Raw genomic sequence first — 24620 nt, forward strand, 5'->3', positions numbered from 1 at the left:
AAAAAAAAAAAAAATTTGATAAACATGTATTTGGAATGGAATTAAATAAGTAGCCTACTTTGGGTGTCTTGTTCATTATATTTATTTTCATATAAAAGCAACAGAACTTAAATTACATCCAGTTGTTTAGCAACACTGTTCACGAGCGTGAATCCCGCAATATCCATCTTTGATCTCACAGGTGTCAGATCCACTACGAGAAGAGAGATCTGTCCGGCTTGCCTGCGCTTTTTTCACTCCTCCTCTCACTGCAGCCGCCTACTCTCGCATACATTTCAGGCGAGGCAAGGCGCACCTTTTGTTTTTTGATACAAACTTCGCAGCCTCGGTGCCGAACGTCAGATATCACTACCTTTCCATTCCACAAAAGGTTCTTTATAGTCGAAAAGGTTCTTAGATTTTTAGAATGTTTTTTACACTAATATTTTTTTTTTCTTTTTAAGAACTGTTCACTGAAAGGTTCTTTGGGGAGCCAAAAAACGGTTCTTGAATCCCATTGGAACCTTTATTTTTAAGAGTGCATTAACATGTAAATGAGAGCAGATGTCATGAGATTCAATAACTTGAATGGCTTCAGATCATGGGCGTCAGTTTGGTTTGAAATGTGCTGGGGACAGAGACGCATTCGGAAGTGCATTTTCAGAAGTGCTGGGTACAATGACGCATTCATTTTTTTTCTCTCTTTCGCGCAGTTATGTTTTGGAAGACGATGTCCTGTAGCTCAGGCACGGCCCCACTTTTCAACAGGCCCACCCAAAAAAAAAAAAAAAAAAAAAAAAAAACCTTTTACTATATTCTAATTTTGTCAATAATTATAAAAAATCGCAAATGAGCTCATAATTTGTGCTAAAATAGTGTTTAGTTTTAAAAAAAACATTTTAAAAAGCTGGTTATATTTTGATGTTTCTGCGCAAGTTCAGCAGACAGTGAGGTTCGGGTTTGTTCCGAATCCGATCAGAGCTCGTGAGTGGAGAGCGCATTTCTGAATATTCCGCTCCGCTCGTCCACTTCGTAAAAGTAATGATTATGAATGATTGTTAATAGGCTATATCTTCATAGAGATATAATTAAACAAAAACTAGTCAAAACACATCTAACAGAACATAGCCTAAGTTGTTTATTTTTTACACCTTGTGTTTTTATTTTGTTTAATTAACGAAATGTCAATCTTCGTGTTTATAACAGAAGATACAATACAATACAAAAATCTTCAAGATGTATAACGGATTGTCACCTTATAAACAGTCCCTTTTTTAATGGAATAATACACCCTTATAATAAAGAAAAAGCTTCAGTGATAAAGAATATGAACGCAATGCATTTAATTATACATTAAGCGTTTTCCTTTCGTAGAAACCCTTTATTATAAGGAAAATAGGTGGCTCTTAACGTGTCTTTCTATGGGAGGATGGCATAGCAAATATTCAATGCATTCAATGAAAATATGCAATGGTATTCAATGCAAAACAAATAAAATAAATAAATTATTGTGGCATTAATTAGCCCATAAACAATATTTATTTTAAAGCCTAAACGAATTTGTTTAAAGAAAAACACCAGCGCTGGGCGTTTATCTGTATAGGCTAAGTGTTTCAGCCGCCCTTTTCAAACTGGCGCAATAAAATGCAACAGAATTTGATTAGTTAAACATGAAGAGGATTATCCGTCTGGCATGGCCGCTCGCTCTAACGTTAACCTAAATAAATGTTTGCTATTATGAAGCGCATATCCAAGTGTTTGTGCGGAGTATGGAGCGCGCACTATAGCCTATGTGGATGGAGGCGCCGGTGCCATCACTCGCATTTTCCTATCAACAGTGGAAACAACTTAAAATACTCCATTTCTGGTCATACAGAATATAATAATACATCAGTCGCAACTACTTTTATTTGTGTAAACTCACAACAACAAGAAAACGGTGTGCCTTTGTAAAATAAAAGAAAACGAACAGGGCGCGCTTTCATGATCTCTGTGAATTGGAGCGCGCCTCAAAAATGAACTGACAAACAGTGTATAGACAAGCCTCACAGACATGAGAAATATAACTATAAAGTTACTAAAAAAAATGTCCACCAACGAAAAAAAAATCCAATCGAAAGCAAATACGGTAGCTACCATCTGATTATGTAATCCTGTCCGTATGAAAGGCGCATCTAGGCTACATTACAGCGGAGATGTGGAGATATGTATGCAGGCAGCCTACACTGATTTAGAAAAGACTAGTTCATTAATAAACAATTAAAATGCATCGTTATTTTAAAACGACATAAGATCTCGTTAGTAGACATAATTGAGGTGAAAAAATAATATGTATGTGGCAGCAATGCGTCACGTATGATTCTGCTATATTTACTTTTTATATATTAAATCCATTGGTTCATGAAACATTGATTAAAATTAAGATATAATTAATACAAAACGAAATTCACTTTAAAGAAAGGCAGCTGTTCTGTTTGAGGTCTCTGTGAAAGTTTTAAAGCAGTCTTTTAGTGGCGCTTTCAGAGCGCTCTGGTCCGTAACCTAAACTGGCACGTTGTTTTTTCCCTCATAAATGCGAACACGGAAAATAAAATAAAATGAATATTATAATGTTTTTTTTTGTTGGGTCAGACAATGATTACCAAATTTCTCTCTCATATTGCTCCTCACAACCACTGAAAGCGGTCAAAAAAATCGAACCAAAAGTCAAATTAATATGGACGGAAGTTAAAAGTGGTGGGTACAAAATGACTCATGACGAAATCTGGGGGGTACGCGTCCCCCCCGTCCCCCCCGAAATCGACGCCTATGCTTCAGATGTATGCATGAGTTACATGGTCCACATTTGTGACATATTTATGATGCTTTTGAAAAGATTCAGTCTGTTTATTGTAACTGCATGTGACATTTTTCCGGATTGTAAGACTTGATTTTCCTGCCAAGATAAAACGAACTCTGCAATAAAGCAATAAAACGCACTCTGGAGAGAAGACCTCAAGAGCACAGTACACAGTACAAACTCAAAAAAAAAAAAAAAAAAAAAAAAAAAAAAACACACACACACATAAAAAATATTTTTTTTTTTAAAAAACTATATATTTTTTGTTAAAGTAATACACATATATTTATTTTACCACCAAAACACTATTGTGCTGCGTTTAATTAAGTTAACCTGAATAATTTAATTTAACCGGAACACACTCACACACACACACCACTCTGTGCCTTTGTCAGGTGCATTTCTTACTTTAAAGTCCGCGTGAACCGGAAGTTGCAAACGACTTTTCTCCAGTGTTGTGACGTATTTCCCAGTGAAAAGGTATATTGAACAGAGGGCAGGGTTTTACTCTAGCGCTCCTCCTCTCCATCTCTCGCTCATTACAGACTAACGGTTTGAGGGGAGTGGTTAAGCCTTTCTCAACCCAAGCCGTCAAGCATACGTCATCAGGGAAGGTCCTCCAATGCAGAGGGGAGGGGCATTTTCAGATTTTGATTAAAGATTACAAAGCCAAACAATTTTTTTGTGTGGATTGACTTGCATGGATGAATTGTTCACCACAAAACTAACAATTTAGGCAAAAAAAGTAAATATGGTCAATTTTGAATTCATGTGGACTTTAATATAGATCAATGTGGAGTCTGGTGTTACCTCAAATCTCCATCCAGGATAGATCAAACTGAAGGCACTAATGAATTGAGCATGGAGCACATCATTAAGGAGACTTTCTGATTTCTGTTTATCACTGACTTACTGTAGCAAGTTGCAGCTCACGACTATTAAAAAAAAATATATTTTTTTGTTATGAGTCAGCAGAGAGCAACCACTTAAAGGTAAAATAGTTTACACTGCATCCTCTGACTGTTTCAGAACTTGCTATTTTATGTCCGTGAGCTCGTGATATTCGGCCGACGTACAGATCCAAAGTGATACTGGGTCCCTTAATGAACAAATAATTGAAAGTATGAGATACCCAGAATAATCAAAGATCTAAATTAAATCATAATCAATATTTTCTAATAAGAAACACGATCTAAATTTGATAATCATTTGAAATTGGAGTCAGATTAAGTGCAGAGCTAAAGTAAGATTCAAAACTAAATTCTACAAATTGAGTGAACTTTACAGAAAACTGAAAAGACATACGCATTATACCTTCGCCCACAACGTTGGATTTCGTCATTGGGCCGAGAACGTCATACGGGTTTGGAATGTCATGATGGTGAATAGCTCAGGGAATAATACTGAATTCATGTTGTAATCTACAGTAACCTGGTAATGTTTTGCGAGATGACAAAATGGCACAATAAAAACCAACAAAAAAAAATAATTTTGACAACATCTTTTATTGCTAGTATAAGAGTCATCATTAAAAAACAATGCAAAACTATATCAACACATAAAATAATTCAGTGAGACAATAAATATATTTATATATATATAAAAAAATAAAAATCAATTCACAGTTTCTTAAACAAAAGCATGTTTTCACATTCGATACTTTATCACCAAGAGATGATAAATTAAATAGAAAATTCTATATTACAGTAGTAATAGTTGAATTAATCATTTTCCTTTAGTTCCCCTTTTACGTTCCTCTTGTTAATCCTGCAAACATGAAGAGACATACAGTACATTACAATCTGAAGGATGAAAAGTGCTGCAATGTCCAAGTTTAAAAGTATGAGTTAAAATGATTCATTAGCATGATTTGATTTCACTTATAAAAAGCAGATAATAAAAGCAAAACATCATCATAGACAAACTTACTCTTTCTTGAGAGAAATCACCCAGTCTTCACTAGGATTGAGACACGTCATTCCTTTCTTCAATGTAGCACTGTAAGAAACAAATGTATGATTATTTAAAATCTATTATTATTTTGAAAGACCACTGTAAGGAAAAAATACGTGACATTCTGGTAAATCATGATTTTATCGTTAAATTATGTTCACCCCCCAATTGACATTCTCTCATTATTTTCTCGCCCTAATGCTTTTCTACATTTTTATGACTTTTTTCTTCTTCCGTAGAACACAAAAGTAGTTATTTATAGCAGAATATCCAAGCTGCTCTTTTCCATATAAAGCAAGACCTTTTATTTTATTTTACAGAAGAACAGCTCAGGCATTCTGCTAAACATCTGGTGAAAATAAAAGCCATACAGGTTTGAAACAACATGAAGGAGAGTAAATTAAGCCTCAAATTCATTCATTCAGACGAAACATCCATGTATCAGTTATGAATTTTCACACGCTACCAGCCACTCTAATGATCTTAAAGACCTTTTAATATGATGGCTTAAATCTTTCAAATTAGTGAAAAAAGCATCAACAAGTGTCCACCACACATGTGAACTCCTGAAATGATGAAGAGAAGAAGAAGAAGAAGAGGAATGTGGAACACTCACATGATCTCTTCATTTTTGCAGTGTGGTCCAGCAGGAATCACCCTCAACGAGAGTATTCTTCCAGTACGAATTGGTGGGCCTGAATGTCTTTGAATGCACAGGCAGCGCCTGCTAATGGGAGGCATTCCTGCAGTGACAGAGAGAGAGAGTTGGTGTAAATATCTGCAAATTAATTGATTTAAAACACCGTTTATGAATGTTATATTCTGCTTACCTTCTGTTGTGGACAGCAGTGCAGCGGTGCAGATCAGAAACACGAAGGCTGTTACGGTGAACTTCATCATTCTGAATCAGTGTTGTGCAGAGAAATGCCAGTAAACGTGTGAAGTGAGCGTCTGCTGTAGTCTAACACAGGCCTGCACTCTCCCTTTTAAAGAGAGAAACTCCCACACGACACGAGAGTGTGTTGCGCAATTACGGTTCCCGACTAATCTTCTCTTCCAAGGAACTCTCAACTCGCAATTTCTCAACTCGCAATTTCCTTTACAAGCGAGTATAAAAATAATTATTAACCCTATGAAGCATGCTGTATCATATTTGATATGCTAATTTCTGAGAACTCTAAATAATCAACATGATCAAAACTTTGCTGAAACTTGTAGCTGAACACAATCTACTACAGTCCTTCTGTCGTCTGATTGATAATTCATGCTTTTTTTTGCAAGAAGTCCACCTTCAAGTCCTTTTTTTTTTTTTTTTTGCTGTGAAATCTTTACTGATTACATAAATAAGAATAAACCTATAAAAGGTAATATTAAATAACAAAATAAAAGGTAAAAATAAGAATAACTTTAGTTATATTTCAAGATGAACATATACTAGACTAAAGCAATTTAAGTTTACTTGAATATACATACATTTTGTTAAAATGTGAGTATCAAAAATTATCCATCAGGCTTTTGAGGAATGTTTGTTCATCTCTCAATCATTATTGTATTGGTACAAACTTGCAAGGCTTTGATCATAAAACTAAGCATTTCAATATCATCTTATTATAAGACATATTGGTAGATATCAAGTGAAAACTGATATTTATATGCATTTTATGTAAGCAGTCTGATATACTGTTATAAAGATCTCATTGATTTGCATTACAAGCTTTCAGAATTTCTAAATAAACCTCTGAATAAAACAGAGGAAAATACTTACAAAAGTCAGGCTTCATATGTCAGGCTTTACAGGATTAATGTTGCCTTTATGTGCTATTGGAATAATCGTAAATACAAGTTTCCAAGTTGAAAATCGGATATTAATGCACTCTCAAGTCGTATTTACTACTGGGAAACTGGGATAAATTTTGTAAGGACCACCCATTGGCCCAACGACGGAATCCAACGGTGGGTGAAGGTATAATGCGTGTATGTCTTTTCAGCGCTCCAGTGAAGTTCACTTAATTTATTGGAATTTAGTTTTAGTATTACTTTAGCTCCATGCGTAATCTGACTCCAATTTCAAATGATAATCAAATTTAGATTGTGTTTCTGATTAGAAAAAAATAATAAATATTTATTATGAATTAATTTAGATCTTTGATTATTCTGGGCATCTCATAATTTCAATTATTAATTCACTAAGGGACCCAATGCCGCACAGAGTCACACGCCCCGGGTTTACGTGGATTTCACGGACACAGCCTCGCCAGTCTGATCTTGGTCAGAGGGTGCAGGGTTTGCTAATACCTCTTAAGTCGGTTGCTTACTGCTCACTCATACAAAAAAGTGTAGTTTATTTAGCCACTTCTGTACAACTTGACAAGGAAACTGAAACAGCACTGTATGGGGGATGGTAAAGGGTCCCAAAGATCGCTCTGTCACCCACCCTTAAATACCCAGACCAGAACCAAAGGGTTATACAAATATTGTTTAGAGTTGTTTTGGGTCAATTCATGTACCCCAGGGGGTAACACCTGGTTTCGGGAGATATCTTGAAGAGACATCACCCAGAGAGAACAGGATTCTCCTAAGTTCTCAATCTTTCTCATTAAACAGCATGCTGCATTGCTGGATAACCTCCTCACCCTTAGATTGTCCTACTGGTGTTCCACAAGGTTCAGTTTTAGGCCCTCTTTTATTCAGTATCTGTATAAACGATCTACCATCCATCTGTCCAACATTTGGACAAAACTGCTTTTCAGTAAAAGCAGCCGGGATGTGGAATTCCTTACCATTGAGTGTTAGAGAATGTAGTACATTCATAAATTTTAAAGGTAGGGTGTAAATATGGTTGAAGGACAACCAGGTTTGTAATCATTGAGCTATGAGACATTGAAGGTGGTCAGTATGTTTTTTATTATGTGTATGGTAAAATTCTTGTAATGACAGTTGTTTATTTTATATTTGGATTATTGATGTTGTGTAGTTTTGGGAGGTTTGGTTTATTTTGTAAATATTTTGTACACTATTGGCTGCCCAGGGAGATGTGAATTAGCTTTTAGCTAAATCTGGTACAGTACATATATTGTGCATTGTCCCTGTTAAAAAAAAAAAAAAAAAAAAAAAAAAAACACCAAAAAATTAAACCACTGACTGCAATGAAATTAAGACAATTTTACCAATTGCACTGAGACACTTAAAATGATACCAAACATGAAAAGAAAAACCAACTGATTCACAAGATACATCATATGTGATATGTAGACATTCTTAGTGAACTTTTGGTGACTTGACTCGCGAGAAGAGGAAAGGAGGAGGGGGATGCAGAGATAAGGAAGAAGAAAAGTTTGGACAGGCTAAGTCACACTCAATAATGCAGGTGTTTTGTGCTCTGTCTTTGCTATCTTTTGTCCAAGGTGCGTTTTATGGCTTTGTTGCTTTATTGCAGAGTGAGTTTTGTCTTAGCAGGAAAATCAGTCCTTGCAATTTGATACATGAGTCATAAACTTGTTTGCATTCGAGTCTATTTTGACCCAGAAAAGGTACATACTTTTTTTTTTTTAAATCCATATCTCGGTAACACTTTAAAGTACTGTTCCTTCATTAATGAATAACTACACAGGAAGTAAGAGTAATGCACTATTGACTTTATAGTATAGCCTAACTAACAAGAAACTCTGATTAATGAACAAGTAGGCTAAGTAGCGCTCAGTCGAACGGTATAGTTCACTATTAGCTAATCAGTAACTATTTAATGAACTAATAATTTGGATCAGTACTCTAACGTGAAAAGCTTCATAACTATGTAGCCTACCGAACCGCTACCAACCAATATTTAATTAATAATCATATTAAATAATACCAAATGGAAACCTAAACAACTTCATAATAGTTATTAGAATTTGTACAAACGAAAAGTCAGGGGGAAACGAGGCCGTTGTTTCAGCGTGTGAAATGATAAAGAAGGGACGCGCATGGGTTAAGAGTGACTAAACGAGCTGAAATCTGAAAGAGCCTGTGAAAACCAATGCCTAGCGGGTTGGGAAACTTGACCCAGTCAAATTGCAGAATCGCAATCCTAACCTGTGACTGGTGGTTGCTTCTGTTTTTTTTTTTTCTTTCTTTTTTCTCCGACTGTGATCACCAAAAGCTAAAAGGAACATACAGGCTTCCCCGCGTTCTGACAGATAACATCAAACGACCCCACTCTTCCATAGCAAACACGATTATTATTCTTTCTTTCTGTTAGATTTTATTTTGTTTGAATTAATTTCGTTTTCATTATATAGCCTATTAACTCATATTTTGGGATATTTTTCATTTATTTAGTTTTATTTTTTATTAAAAAGGCCCACTGTTGAACTTTTATGGACTGTGTGCAAACGCAATAGTGTTTCATTTGTAAATAATCTTTTCATTTGCTCATTTCTGAGGTCGTGTTTCTGGACATTAAGAGACTGAAGTTATTTTTATTATTATTGTTGTTGTTGCTTTAAAATGTGAACGGACTTAATGAAATAACAAGACTTACCCTATGTGAAACATTTCTGTTTCTTCCCGTAAGGGTGGCGCCCTACCTAAACAAATTTCAATTTTGGGAAAACCGCCTGTTGACTTAAGTCATTGTAAGCTTTTGAGATTTGCGTAAGGTTGACTCAAGTGTTACTACATCTTTAATGAATGTTAGAATGTTTATAGTGCGTAGTTAGTCATGAAGAAACAGTATTCTAAAGTGTTACCCATAGTTTTTAGTATGAAGATGAAATCTTGTGTGTTAAGACTGTCAAAATAAACATAAATTTGTTTTCAGATTTTCAGAAACAACCAGATTTGTAAACAAACTAAATTGTCAGGTTACACCTTTTGCGTTCGAGTCCGTTTTGACCTGAAAGTGAACTGTAGTGGCTTTACACCAGTGGCGTTTGCTTGCGGAGGCCAAGGGAAGGCATCCTCACTTTTTCATACATATTTTAAGTAACGTTATCTTATTAAAATACCTAAAAAAAAGGTATTTGGTAAAGTATGATTTTCTGCCCCCACCCCTTAAATCACACAGCTTAGAGGTTGTGTCTTAATTGGCTTCCTCAGAAATTTTCCCCACGCCACGCCACTGCTTTACACATGAAATTATGTTGATTTTTTCCCGCATCTGTTAGTCATATTTGTCTGAAATTTCTGTAGAATACATCCAGCATCTTTCCTACGCTCATATACACACGTGTTCCTTCCCTCTGGCGTTTTGTTTAGAATCATTTTCGCGCATACACACAATAATTCTGAAATTAAATGTGTTTGTAGAGTAAAAGTGAAACATTGAAGAGTAATATTGATGTTGTTAGAAAAAAAAGAATACGTATAGGTTTCATACATTTAAACATTGACTTCCATAGTATGAAAATAAAACATCTGTTTGGTTACCGACATTCTTCAAAATATCTTATTTTGTGTTCAACAGAAAAAAAAAAGAAAAAAATTTCATACAGGTTTAGTCAGAACAACTTGAGGGTGAGTAAATGATGAGAATTTACATTGTTGGGTAAAATGTTTTATAAAAATGTTTTATAAGCTTATACATTTTAACTGGAGCCTGTTTCAGAAAGGAGGTTAAGTGAAAACTCTGAGTATGTTAACCCTGAAAATGAGGGAAACTCTGGGTTTTCTGTTTCAGAATGGGAGGTATGTTAAACCTGAGAAAGCAGAGTAAGTCAAGCCCGTTTCTGAAAGAGAGGTAACTTATACTCAGAGTCAGTTACCATGGCAACTTACTCTGTGAACCTAACCTGGTCGGGAGCAGGTTTTCTTCGGTAAACCCAGAGTTTCTATCGGTCTCCTCCCCTTTTTTAAAGAGGAAGTAGTGTTTAAACACCTCATTCATTCTTTCAGTACATTTTTATTAATAAAATTAATCTTTTATTAATAAATCAAATATTGCTATTTTTACTGCAGTTTTTTTTTCTATTTTTTTTTAATAAGATGAAGTCTATATAACTCCTTAACTGGCAACTTAAAATACAGTAGTATTTTAAGTTGCATAATGTAGTTCTGAACAAATTCTACAGAATTAAACTGTGGCATTTAGAAATCACTGAACTGTGTTCATCTGTGCACCAGAAGTTGATGGACCGTCCTCCTGCTGTTCTTCCACACTCTGAAGGAGGGAGAGATAAGAATACCTGTTTATACTATTTAAACTTAGATTATCCACATAAAAATGTGAAAAAATCTGAATGTGTAGATTGTTTGATGTGTAGACACATAATATTAACATTACCTCTGTAGGCCTCTCTGTGGCAGCAGAAACTCTTTATCCCCATGTGATGAGCATTTGGTTGAGTACACTTTATAACACTATTTGTCATCATTTCTGGTGTATTGATAGGCTACTTACAACTGCCTGGGGTTCTGTTGGGACAGGAGGCTCCAACAGACAGATATTACCATCAGAATAATTTGGGACCAACAAAAAACCCGACCCAAAGTAAAATAAATGGAAATATCAAAAATAGCCTATATAAAAAAATAACAAATGTAAACCTCTTACATTTTATGAGGCCCTTGGATCTTCGGGAGTGACTGGCTCTGAAGTCCCTTCAGGAATTCCCTCAGCCGAAAATGATGCTGCACTGCTAGACACTGGATGCTATTTAGTTATGTAAAATGTAAAGTCAGGTAGCCTACACCCATGATATGCTCAAGCCTTACTTGCTTGAATTATGTTTTTATATTTAATTTTCAGCTGCTGCCATGTTTTTTTAATACCTGCAGGATTGCACCTACATGAAAATTAAAATTAGGTTTAATAACATACTATTCTTCCAGTTTCACCTCAGATATTATAACAGTTGGGTAAGTTACTTGTATTACTAACTACAAATGACATCTTCAACAGTGTAATTAGATTAATGTAATAATGACAATCTTTAGAAAGCATTGGTTTACTTATTAATAAATCCCATATCAACCTCAACCACTTGAACAATACAAGGAGAGACAAGAAACTGCACTTTTAATGCTTTCAAATAAACAATATACAATTGCATGAATTATTCTTGAATTTACCAAAGTGTGTAGAGGGAGAAGGTTACATTAAAAATATACCTTTTAAAAATGTATGTTAAATATAGCCTACAGAATTGTTCTATAGTCTAATGCAATTAGGCTACATCAGATTTGACTTTAAATTACTGAAGAATTAAGGCCATTGCACACTGAGTCCGAAATTCGCATCCGAAACTTTCGTCCGTAAAAAAAAAAAATCGGATTGGGTTTCTGCGTTTTTCGCATCCACAGCCAGTGTTTTGTGAGGTTTTTTGAAAATTCAGAGCCACCATACAAGCGAACGACAAAATCCAGAATGACGTCTGACAAGTTGATACACTTCGTCTCGCAGCACAAGTACTGTATGAAAAACAAAATGCGGATTACAAAGACACTGAATAAAATATAACCTGTATACAGTATTGTATATATACTGTATTGCAGTGTGCAATGGCCTTAATTCTTCAGTAATTTAAAGTCAAATCTGATGTAGCCTAATTGCATTAGACTATAGAACAATTCTGTAGGCTATATTTAACATCTCAGTGTGCAATGGCCTTCAGTGTGCAATGGCCTTTAGCCCTGTTTGTGAAACCAGGTCCTAATGTATAATATTAACATAAATAATTTAACTACCAGTAAATTTGATGCTGAAGCTCTGACAAAGATGAACAAGGAGATGCTATTGTTGTAATGTGATCCATGTCACATTGAAAACAATAATACAGTAAAAAAGAAAGGAGAGACATTAAACTGCATATATCAGTGATAAGATCCAGTGGCTTTAATGCAGACAAAATATCCATCAGTTCAGTTTTTGACTTTGCAGAAACCATCCTTGAGAGCATTTTAACATAAATAAAACATGATAAAAAAGATGCAGTCAAGTATTTTGAATCTTACTGATTCAAGTGACTTCGGTCAGACATTAAGTTATCTAATATAGATGACTTTGTAACACTGTCACTGTATATTGCTCTGTCTACAGCTCTACCTGAGAGTTTATCACGTCTGTAGATGCTGCCGAGGTCAACATGTAACCTTTCCCAGGAGGGATACCAGCGACGAGTGCTTTAGTCCAATCTTTGGTGTCCCGAAATGTCAGTAGGATTTCAAACACTGAAACACAACAGCACACAGTGAATTACACACTCGGGATGAGGAGGATTATGGGTGCAGCGTGTAGAAATGTAGTCAGAGAAAGCGTTGACCTTGGTTGATGGCTAGGATTTTGGAGTGGAAGTTTTTGGGGTTTGGTTTCTTCACCATGTACTCGTCAATCGGCAGCCGCGCCATGCGAATGCCAAACTCTTTCGCCCTCGTGAAGCTTATTTTCTTAAAGAAAGCAGTGAGATCTTGTTGAGTTCAGCCCTTTCTTCACTATGAAATCTCTCATCAATAAATTCTCCAGCATGAGTCTCACCTTCTGTATGGTTTCATCCACTAAACCTCCGAGGATATAAACTTTATCTTCCTCCACATATTCCAAAGCTAACAGGGACAGTCAGTCATTATCAATTTATGCAGAATTAAAATTAAAAGAAAGAAATTACTTATTACTGCATTCACACTGGTTTTATCTGAACTTTTTGACTAATCAAAATGAGCCGAGCCAAAAATGGCAAAATATTTAGTGGTCTTTTAATGGTCTTAACCATTTTAAATGGTTAGGGTTAGGTTAGGGTCACCTGCTAACCCTGCTCAGCAAATTAGCAAGAATTGCACAAATACTGTAGATAAAGTAACAGCACGAATTAGCTTTTCCCAACGTGCAGAGTGTTTTTTACAGGACGAGGAGTCAGTGTTGTTCAACTCAATGTTAATGGCTTCAAACATGAGTTGCTGAAAAATGTCTTCCAGTTCGTTTGAGTTTAATGTAAGACTAAATATTTACTATATCGAGTTCAAATCTGGACTCTGACCAGGCCAAAACATGAGCCTGATGGACTTGTCCTCAAGCCACTTCTCGTTTGTCTTTGCAATTTGGACGCATTGAAAAATAACAACATTCCTCTTTTCATTTATGGGAATCAAGCCATTCTGCAATATCCTCCTGTCCTTCACAGCATTAAATGACTTTCCAGTGAAGCAGCTCATCATTACCAGCTGCTAAAAACACTCTTCTTCCTCCACGCTTCACTGTGATAGAGATGCATTTATTATTATGTTTTGCCCGCAGATTTTCAAAGACAGATTCGCTCATGTTTCATTGTGATTCATCACTCCACATTCTGCCAAAAACGTAATTCTGTCTTTGACTTTTGATGAGACACCAATGGCTTTTTAAGAAGTGCATTTGCTTAAATTTGGCTAGTTTCTTCCAGACATTTAATGGTTATACCATAATTTGTGGTTATACAATTAAAAAACACTTGTTAGTGTTTCGCCATTTTGATAAAATGATTATCAGAGTAGTGTGCACCAATTAATCGCACACCAAAAAACCAGGAAAGTGCATTAAACATAAACAGGGTGCATTTGTTTTCACGATGACTTAACTAACTCAGTATAGAATATGTGCAATATGAACCTTCACTTGCGTCTGGGGTTAAATATATCACATCTTCAGAGGGAAACAGATGAAACCAGCTCTCCTCCGTCACATCAATCTGTGGGACACGGAGAACATCATTATTACTGTATTTCATTTCTGTGCTTCTGTTTGTACTATTGAAGGTTAGGCGAGGATCAGTTTAGGAATCCTTTCTAACCAGATAATTCAGGAAGCCGTCATTCATCCGAACGCACTCCTTATAAAGCAGACTGTCCTCTTTGAATTCTGTCAGGAAAATGTGGAATGGCTGTAAGGATTTCTTATTGGATCCGTAGAGGCGCCTGATCTGACCTGCAAGACGACTGATTTCCCACAAGATAAAAGTATGATTGAATATAAATCCCACACTTGTTATCTAGAAATCACGGTCAGGCATCGACCTGTCAAACGGTGTGTGTGTGTGTGTTTGTGAATCTGACTTTGTTTGTCAGGCGGTCGGTCATGCTGAGGTCGACACACAGACGCAATCCTGCTGCTCTGGCCTCCTCCAGTCTTTCTTTGGTAATGGCTTTCATGACACGTTTACTCAGCTGCAGCTCATTCACTTCTGCAACACACACATCCAGTCAATTAAAAACACTCTTGGTTCCAATCAGATCATAATGCAATATCCTCTTTTTCCTCGGTAGAGGTCATTACATTTTAGCGAATTTCTCTGAATGTCACAGTTTTAGGTCTGGATGTCCTGTAAAGAGCACATTCAGGACTCTTTATGGGCACTCTTATGGAAATATGATAATATTATGTTATTATCATTTAAATCTGACTAATTTTTAAATGGTTTGTCAGAAATCAACATCTCAGGAAAATGTTATGGGGTTTCAAATCAAAATATATCTTTCTGTTAAGAAACACGACATTGATTTCATCAGGACTTAAAGTCCCCCTTAAAGATTTAATATGCTTTAAGACAAACTGTGTAAATTCATAAGTCGACACCATTGCTGAGTATTTTCTCCTTAAAACTGCAGTGAACCAAAGACAGTCTCAAAAACACGCTTTGAAATCGCTGGTGTTTCTGACGTCACAAACTACCTTGTAACCAATCAGATCAACGTGTTATCGTCAACGAGTGGATCTCTGAGCTGGGGCCCGTTCTTCGTACGTCGCTAACTCCGTTAGCTGGATTTGATTGACGATTTGGCATGATCTTGGATTGTTTGGTTCTTCGAAGCTCATCCTGGACTTGCTGTCATAGCAACAGGTCCGTAAGATTAAACCTGCTCGGGAGCAGGCTTATTTCACGTAAACAGGATTAGATTGCGGCTTTATAAGCGGAACTGATACGGGAAGTCCAGCACAGCGCGATAGTGCACTTTCTGAGATATATATTTTTTTCTCGTGACTCGTGAGATTGTCGTTTACATTATTAATTTGTTGGAAACGCACATTTATTTTCGACTTGTCGGAGTCGGGCTTTAACTACAACACAAACTGTTTTTTTTTTTTTTATTATTATTTGCGAGTGGCTCTTTCCTTTACACTATTGAACTTGAACTTGATGGCAAGTGCTGTCTGTCGTGTCAATCGGAGTTTACCTGGTGCTTTTAGGTTTAAAAAACAGTTTTAGTTTTTTTTTGTGGCATTTCCAAGCCACTTAAGACCCAATGTTGTGTAAAGCAGTTTTTTTAAAGCAGTTTTTTATGTATTTTTAGGCTATCATATTTTTTTATGAAGATCATGCAATCATGACCATGCCGATTACAGTATATGTCACTAAGGCTTCACTAACGTGATTGGTACCATAGACTATAGGCTAGACCATAGACTGCCATCAAGGCCTTCATGTAAATGTGCAGCCCAGTTACTATTGTGATTCTTAATATTCCAGATTAGTGATATTATATCAAATTAAAAAAAGGCAGTTGACTAAAATCTTCCATATCACAAATGTGAAAGCAAAATGGCCAGGATCTGTGCATGACTTGAGAATTTTCAGAGATTCACATTTATGCACATTATTTGAAAGTGCTAAGAAAAATTCCACAATTAAATATCAAGCTCACTGTATTACATACACTTATGCTGATCCTAACAGAACTGCATTTGTTCATAGGTGATTATGACATGTTCCTGCCTGCAGACAGGTGTTTTATGACCTGGGCACACAATGAAATGAACTTTGGCTATAACTAATGGGAAGATTTCAGTGTCTGAAAAGTCTGAGGGTTGCACACCTGTCAGGGCCTGTGACATTGTTGCATGTGCCATATTACACAACATTGGCAAAAAAAAAAAAAAAAAAAAACACTTTTCATTAAATGTTTAATAAAAGACAAATATGCTTAGTTCCTTGAGTTTTATTTCAATTGTTCTTTGTAAAGAAAAGCCAGTGGTCAAGTGCCTGCAACAAGAGATATTAGACACATGCCTCATGCAACAAATAAAAAGGAGACGTTGGCTATACACTGCCCACCTGTAGGCCTATGTCTCCTCTGTGTGTGCAGACTCTTCTGTAGGCCTTTCTGTAGATGTGGAATCCTGCAACTTATATTGCAGCCATAAAGCATACAAGTATAAATTAAGTAAAGTTATTTATGCACTTGCAGGTAGGTCCTCCATATGACAGTTATCTGAGCAGGTTTATTCACTGTCCAGTGCAATGGAAACAAATGGACATTACAAAGTCTTATACTTTCTTTCCTTTGGAAAGTTAGAAAATGTCCACTTACTGCACATATTTCAGCCACCACTTTGTTGGGAACAGATACAAGTGTTGGTGTATTATGTAAAAGTGCACAAAAGAGGAAAACACAATGTCATTATTTACAATGAACTACACTCGGGAGAAATGTGATCAATAACTCGTGGCAAAATATTTTTACATTAACATAAGTTTATCAGTTTTCACTTTCACAAGTCAAAGCAATTCATCCTTACTCAAGATTTAACAGTTGAAATGACTATATGGCCTTAATTTAATGCAGCAAAAATGATTTTACAGTGTAGGCTACTAAGATCTTTTCTTTCTTTTTTTTCTCAGCCTTTTTCTTGGTTGCTTTTATAAACAGACAACCATTTATTTAACAGTGCCTTTTATAAAAGAGACCATAATATAACTAAAAATTGCCATTATGTAGAATATTTTTGTACTTCACTTTTATTTGTTCCCATGTTATAGTGTGGTGACTGACATTACAATGAACAAAGTAATTATGCAATTATTAAAATACAAAAATATAAGCTAATAAGTGATAAAAACATCTGGCCACTTCTAACAGATTTAAATTGTCTGCTACGTTTTGCCAGCCCTCTCTCCTGGCTTTTGCAGACTTTGAGGTGTTCCCTGGCGTTAAAATTCCGAATAAACTTCTACTAACTTCGAGAAAAACGTCTCGGGTTACGTATGTAACCCTTGTTCCCTGAGAAAGGGAACGAGACACTGCGTCGGTGACGACACTAGGGGAACGCCCTTCAGCGTAGCACGTCTGAATTCATGAATGAAAACTAATCCAATCCTATTGGCGTTGCGTGATGACGTAGCGTGTGACGGCATAAGCGGATGTATACAAAAGCACGCCGGCACACAGAAATGTCAGCTTTTGCTATGAAGCAAGTGCTCCAGGCGGGGTGAGGTGTGGCGAACCGACGCAGTGTCTCGTTCCCTTTCTCAGGGAACAAGGGTTACATACGTAACCCGAGACGTTCCCTTTCGAGGGAACTCGAACTGCGTCGGTGACGACACTAGGGGAACGAGATACCCACTATACCACAACAAACCCCGCTCATCCTAGTGTGAAGCTGTCTTCAGGCACAACTTAGGACGAAAGCACTCGTGCACCGGGTGTAGAGGGAAGGTCCAGACTGTAAAACCTCATGAATGTGTGCGGAGTGGCCCAGCCAGCCGCCTCACATATGTCATGGACAGAAACCCCTGAAAGGAGGGCTCTAGAGGACGCCATGCCTCTGGTGGAGTGAGCTCTCACGGCCATAGGTGAAGGCAATTTGCGCACCTGATAGGCCAGGGAAATAGTCTGAACAATCCAGTTGCTGATGGTCTGTTTAGAGGCGGGAAGCCCCTTCTTGGGCGACCCAAAACACACCAGCAACTGGTCTGACTTCCGCAATGAGGAGGACCTCTGAATATAACACTGCAGTGCTCTGACAGGGCAGAGCAGATGAAGTCTCTCCTCATCCGCCGTCACGTGAGGTGGAGGATGAAATGCCTGCAGAACCATAGGCCGTGCCATATTAGATGGCACCTTGGGCAAATAGCCGGGCCTGGGATGTAAGATGGCCTTAATGTTGCCTGGAGCAAACTCCAAGCACCCATTGGAAATAGAGAGCGCCTGGAGATCTCCTACCCTCCTCAGAGAAGTAATGGCCAACAAAAAGACCACCTTAAACAAAAGGTTCTTGGCCTCAGCCGACTCCAGTGGTTCGAAGGGAGCCTCGGCCAGCCCTTCGAGAACCACTGCCAGGTCCCAAGAGGGAACTCTGGTGCGAGTCGCAGGTCTCATCCTCCAGGCTCCACGTAGGAAGCGTACGACCAAGTGATGCCTCCCCAGCGGGCCATCACTCAGGGGAGCGTGGAAAGCCGCAATGGCAGCCACATAAACCTTGAGTGTGGACGGGGTAAGCCCGGCAGAAAAGCGGTCTTGGAGAAACTCCAGTACTGAAGCCACTGGGCAGTTAACTGGGTCCAAGTCACGCTCTCTGCACCAAACGGAAAATACATTCCACTTAAGGCCGTATAACTTCCTTGTGGAGGGAGCTCTGGAAGTTAATATGGTTTCGACCACTCCAGCTGACAGGCCGGCTTCTAGGTACTGTGCCCCCTCAGGGGCCAGACCCACAGTTTCCACAGCTCGGGTCGAGGGTGGAGAACTGAGCCCTCCGCCTGGGACAGCAAGTCCCTCCTCAGAGGGATCTGCCATGGCGGGCCTGCCAGGAGTGAAATGATGTCCGAAAACCATACTCGGGCCGGCCAAAACGGGGCTACTAAAAGTAGACTGACTCCGTCTCGACGGACCCTTTCCAGAACTGCTGGGAGCAGAACGATCGGGGGAAATGCGTACAGACGCAGCCTCGGCCATGTCTGCATCATGGCGTCCAGCCCCAGCGGAGCTGGATGCCTGAGAGAGAACCAGTGGACAGTGGGACGTCTCTTGAGACGCGAAAGATCCACTTCCACTGGGCCAAATCTCACGCACATGGCTTCCACCACCTCTGGGTGGAGTCGCCATTCCCCCGGCTTCAGCCCCTGCCTCGACAGGATGTCTGCTCCCTGATTCTGGTCCCCCGGGACATACATCGCCCTGAGAGACGATAGTCTCCGCTGGGACCACAGGAGGATCTGATGCGCCAGTCTGCACAGAGGGCGCGACCTCAGACCCCCCTGGCGGTTCAAATAAGACACCACCGACATGTTGTCGGTTCTCACAAGGACATGGCGACCGTGGAGGTCTGGCAGGAAGCTCCTCAGAGCCCGGAACACCGCCAACATTTCTAGGCAATTATGTGCCAAGAGGAATGATGGTCCTGCCAGAGGCCTCTCGCAAAACGGCCGTCCATGACCGCGCCCCAGCCCGTGAGGGAGGCGTCTGTCGAAATAGATACTCGGCGACATAACGCTCCCAAATTGGGACCCTGGGACAAGAACCAAGGCTTCTTCCAAATTGACAGGGAACGAAGGCCTCTGCGCGTAACCCTTATCAAGCGGAATGGGTTTCCCCTCGGGGAAAACCCCTTGGTTCTCAACCACCACTGTAAAGCTCTCATGTGTAGCAGGCCAGAAGGTATCATGCTGGACGCTGCTGCCATGAGACCCAACACTCTCTGAAAGTGTTTGACAGTGATGGCTTGGCCTAGCTTTAACCTGGACACTGTGGTCAGGATAGACTCGATCCGAGCAGGAGACAACTGAGCCCGCATCGTGACCGAGTCCCACACCACTCCCAGGAACGTGGTTCTCTGGGCTGGTGTCAACACGCTCTTCTTCGTGTTGAGTCTTAACCCCAGGCTCTGGATGCGGGCGAGGACGACATCTCGATGCCGAATCGCCAGCTCTTGCGACTGGGCCAATATTAACCAGTCGTCGATGTAATAGAGCACCCTGATGCCCTCGAGCCTCAGGGGTGCTAGAGCTGCATCCATACACTTGGTAAATGTGCGAGGGGAAAGTGCTAGGCCGAACGGAAGAACCCGATATTGGTAAGCTTCGCCCCCGAAAGCAAACCTCAGGAACTTCCTGTGAGATGGAAGGATGGAGATGTGAAAGTAGGCGTCCTTTAGATCTATCGTGACAAACCAATCCTCGGATTGAATTTGACTCACGATGATGGGATTAGTGAGCATCTTGAACCTGAACCTCCTCAGAGACCGATTCAAGTGCCTCAGATCTAAAAGTGGACACAACCCTCCATCCTTCTTCGGAACTATGAAGTACCGGCTGTAGAATCCGGACTCCCTGACTGGTGGGGGAACATGCTCTATGGCCCCTTTTGCCAGCAGCGAGTAAACTTCCTGTTCTAACACCAGACCCTGCTCTGGGTCTACTGCAGTCCAAACCACCCCGTTGATACTTACCTCTTTTTTGGTGGGCAGCCTGGAACTGCAGCCTGTACCCTATTTCTACAGTGTGCAGGACCCATGGAGAAATATTGGGGAGACGTTGCCATGCCTCGACAAAATTCAGCAAGGGAACCAGCCCCTAAGGGTTGGTGTCAAGTGTCTTGTGAGAGCCCTTGACGATACCCTGAAGCGGAGGACCGACAGGGAATAATCGAAAACGACTCTCGGTGTGCGGACGCCAGCGCTGCCTGGCCGCAAGCTCTTGGGGCAGACAGAGCAGCGTGCGTTCGCTGGAAACTGATGTGTCCCGAAGCGCAATTAGCGGCGGGATGCTGACACCAGTTTCCTGAGGGCCCGGTGAGAGGGAGGATCTCGATCGATCTCTTTTTGGGGGGGGCAGCCCTCCAAGGTCTCACATAAGTTAGGACCTCTCTCCCGACACCTTCCTGGCCTGAAGGACAGTCCTCAGATCCGTCTTCTCAGGAGGCTTGGGCAAGAGCGCCGCCTAGAGTCCCAAGCTCAGCTTTTGCTTTTTTTTTTTTTTTTTTTTGAGGGGGACTTCTAGAAGCGACACTCTCCTTCAGATATTAGGCTGAATTAAAATATCTAACCAAGTTCTAAAGTCAGATAATATTTTAATTATTTTAATTCCTCAGAATTAAATGCAGCCATAAACACTGGATAGTGCACCAGAATACTGTTTAAATACTTATTTATACGATCTACTACACGCTGCCTCGGCAAACGCGAGCCGTTACAAATTGGCTTTCATCCCTCGAGAAGAAAGTCAACAGGTGCGAGGCTGAAACACCCGAAACGCACGACTGTGTGCGGCGAGTTATTTCACAATGAACAGCCTGCCAGCACCCTCAGGAGCTGACTGTGAATGCCTCGCACCCAAACAGTATTATTTCTCAGATCGCGTGTGTCCCTTTTATTGCAGACCCTTAACGCGCTGTCTCAACAAACGCGAGATTCGAGTCGTTCACAATAAATTTGGCTTTCATCTCTCGAGAAGAAAGTCAACAGGCGCGGCTGAGACACCCGAAACGCACTGTGTGCGGCGAGTTATTTCTCAATGAACACAGCCAGCACCCTTCAGGGACTAACTGCATGCCTATAGCACCCACACAGAATCTTTATTGCAAACTGCAAATAGACTCGTAATCAACGCGCGCCTCGGCAAACGCGAGATGAGCTACTAGATTCTGTATTGCAATGCAGACATTCAATCTACGCGCTGCCTCGGCAAACGCGAGATGTCAGTCATAGAATCGTATCGCAAACTGCAAAGTAGACTCGTAATCAACGCGCTGCCTCAGCAAACGCGAGATCCGAGCTACTAGATTCTGTATTGCAAAGCAGACCTTAAATCTGCGCGCTGCCTCGACAAACGCGAGATCCCAGCCACAGAATCTTATTGCAAAGTAGCCTACACTCGTAATCAACGCGCTGCCTCGGCAAACGCGAGATCCGAGTTACTAGATTCTGTATTGAAATGCAGAGTTAACAGGACATACAACACCAAATAGGACAGAATTGTTTCACACACACAGAGCGCTTGCTGAATAGCAAAAAGCTGACATTTCTGTGTGCCGGCGTGCTTTTGTATACATCCGCTTATGCCGTCACACGCTACGTCATCACGCAACGCCAATAGGATTGGATTAGTTTTCATTCATGAATTCAGACGTGCTACGCTGAAGGGCGTTCCCCTAGTGTCGTCACCGACGCAGTTCGAGTTCCCTCGAAAGGGAACTGAGCGCGCTCTTTGGCCACGCCGAACAGCCAATAGCAGCGTTGCTGATCAATGTTTCTACTATCGATACATATCCCCTTTTAAACCAGCGCATGAACGCGCAATTATCTCAGATAACTCAATCCAGCGATACTAATCATAAACAACAGGTGTGTTCGAAGAACCCAATTAGCCGGATCATGATTAGCACGATGATATCATCTTGGACGTCTCATTTGATCTCGGATGTTTTAAGCAACGTACGACGGGCCCCAGGTGTGAGAGAGTGGAGACGGGGCTCATTTGCATATTCATAGAACCACATATACTAAATGACACCAGCAAGGGTGTCGAGTTAACATTCAAGCTATTTTAAGGCATGAATAAAAAAAAATCCAAGGAAAAAACGTTGAAATATGTCATTTTGGTGATCAAAGATGAGTTTTAAGGAACACAATTATTGACTACAGGGGGATTTTAAATCATGTTAATCAGGCATTTTGGGAAACACAACAAGTGAATAGGGAAATAAATTATACATAAATATTCTTATGAAAACATTCCCAATTATTACACGTCTTTCTTAATTACATGTTGTCCCAAAAACACATAAATATGCAAATTAGATACAGCCATAGGTGTATGCATTGCATAGAAGAGTAGAATGTAGAATACTTAAAATAATTGATATATTCAGTCAAACCAAAATGTATTCAGACACCTTGCTATCATAACTTACAGTGTCCTGCGCCCACTAGTAAAAAAAGATAAAAAATGATATCGGGTGTCTGAATAATTTTTGGTTTGGCTGTAAATATTTATAGGCTATTTTAACAACAAAATTAGAGTAGAAAGTTAACACAATTATAAAATAAAAAATACTGCCTTTTGTGCAATTTAAATGTATATACAAAAATCCGCTTGTATTTGAGTGATTATAATTAAATACATGTAACAAAAAAAAATCTGTAAAACAAAATTCGGTGTAGCCTATCACTAATAAAAAGGGTTATTTTGCATTTTAAACAAAGAAACAAATTCAAAAGCTAAATTTATTGAATTAGTGGGATACAATTACATACAGTCAAAGCAAAAATTGTTCAGACACCTATATATATATATAGGGTGTCTGAACAATTTTTGCTGGATATATAAATAAATAAATATATATATATATAAACAATATAATTTTTGCTGTATATATATATCTTTGTTTATTTTTTATATATTTTTTACTATGGGCACAGGACACTATAGTTCATTAATTATGATAGCAAGGTGTCTGAATACATTTTGTTTTGACTGCATCTGATAATTGACGTTTATGATAGGGACATGAAAATGTACATAAGATTAACCCTGTTATGTAACTTATATTAATTAAGGTCAGGTCACCTTTATTTAGTCTGTTGAGCTTCTTTCTTTGTTTCTCCTCTTTTCTTTTTCTCCTTTTCACCTCCAGTCTTCTCTCCCAGTTTCGCTGCTTGCGCGTGACATTTTTCTGTAGAAGTTAGTACAATAAGTGACACAATGTCTGTAAATGAATTCTGTCTCAATATTATGACTCATCATCTTACAGAGCACGAGGTGTCCTCTCTGTCGGCGCACGCGGGCTCGAGCTCGACGTCGATGCGCAGGAACTCTCCAGTAAATCTGAGACCGCAGCGTCATTTAGTTTCGACGCTCCGTCAGAGTAACAGCAGCTCTCGTGTTGCGCTTCTTCCATCTGTTTTATGGCTAAAGTCAGATGAATGTAAGTTATATCCCCCACAAAGCAACGGAAAACACATATATTATAACTGTGGCAGGAGAAAATGAAGACCTCGGATACTGATAAAGTGAAAGTAAGGTGCTATGCTGCTAAAGATCGTCTCTTCCGACAAACTGAAAGTGGAAGTAACAAATAACTGATGTACCTTAGATCTATAAACGCATTAGAAGATACAGCGATCCTGAAAAACGTTTTATAGAACCTGTCAACGACATAAACACCACAACTGCTAATGGCCCTGTCCCAA

At 39.2% G+C, this 24620-nt stretch overlaps 2 protein-coding genes across 2 annotated transcripts in view; both read right to left on the reverse strand.

Annotated features, from left to right (window-relative positions):
* LOC311287780 (growth-regulated alpha protein-like) overlaps nucleotides 1-5721 on the reverse strand; it is a 176579-nt gene extending 170858 nt beyond the window's left edge. Inside the window, exons 1-4 of the mRNA XM_084404814.1 lie at nucleotides 5602-5721; nucleotides 5388-5514; nucleotides 4748-4816; nucleotides 4444-4585 (exon numbers count right to left, since the gene is read on the reverse strand). Of these exons, the coding sequence (XP_084260940.1) occupies nucleotides 4540-4585; nucleotides 4748-4816; nucleotides 5388-5514; nucleotides 5602-5671 (312 nt within the window). The 5' untranslated portion in view covers nucleotides 5672-5721 and the 3' untranslated portion in view covers nucleotides 4444-4539. Of the gene's footprint in view, nucleotides 4586-4747; nucleotides 4817-5387; nucleotides 5515-5601 lie in introns of the transcript that reaches the window.
* A 6845-nt stretch (nucleotides 5722-12566) lies between these two features.
* trmt10b (tRNA methyltransferase 10B) lies at nucleotides 12567-24328 on the reverse strand (the record flags this gene model as incomplete). The annotated part of the gene is given in 9 exon segments (XM_084404300.1): nucleotides 12567-12916; nucleotides 13009-13132; nucleotides 13221-13288; nucleotides 14328-14406; nucleotides 14509-14706; nucleotides 14741-14898; nucleotides 23998-24103; nucleotides 24180-24245; nucleotides 24248-24328. Coding segments are annotated over 9 exon segments (1017 nt in total). The 3' UTR covers nucleotides 12567-12779.
* Between the last annotated feature and the right edge of the window lie 292 nt (nucleotides 24329-24620).

The sequence above is a fragment of the Rutilus rutilus genome, assembly GCF_951802725.1.
Source record: "Rutilus rutilus genome assembly, chromosome: 3".
Classification (NCBI taxonomy): domain Eukaryota; kingdom Metazoa; phylum Chordata; class Actinopteri; order Cypriniformes; family Leuciscidae; genus Rutilus; species Rutilus rutilus.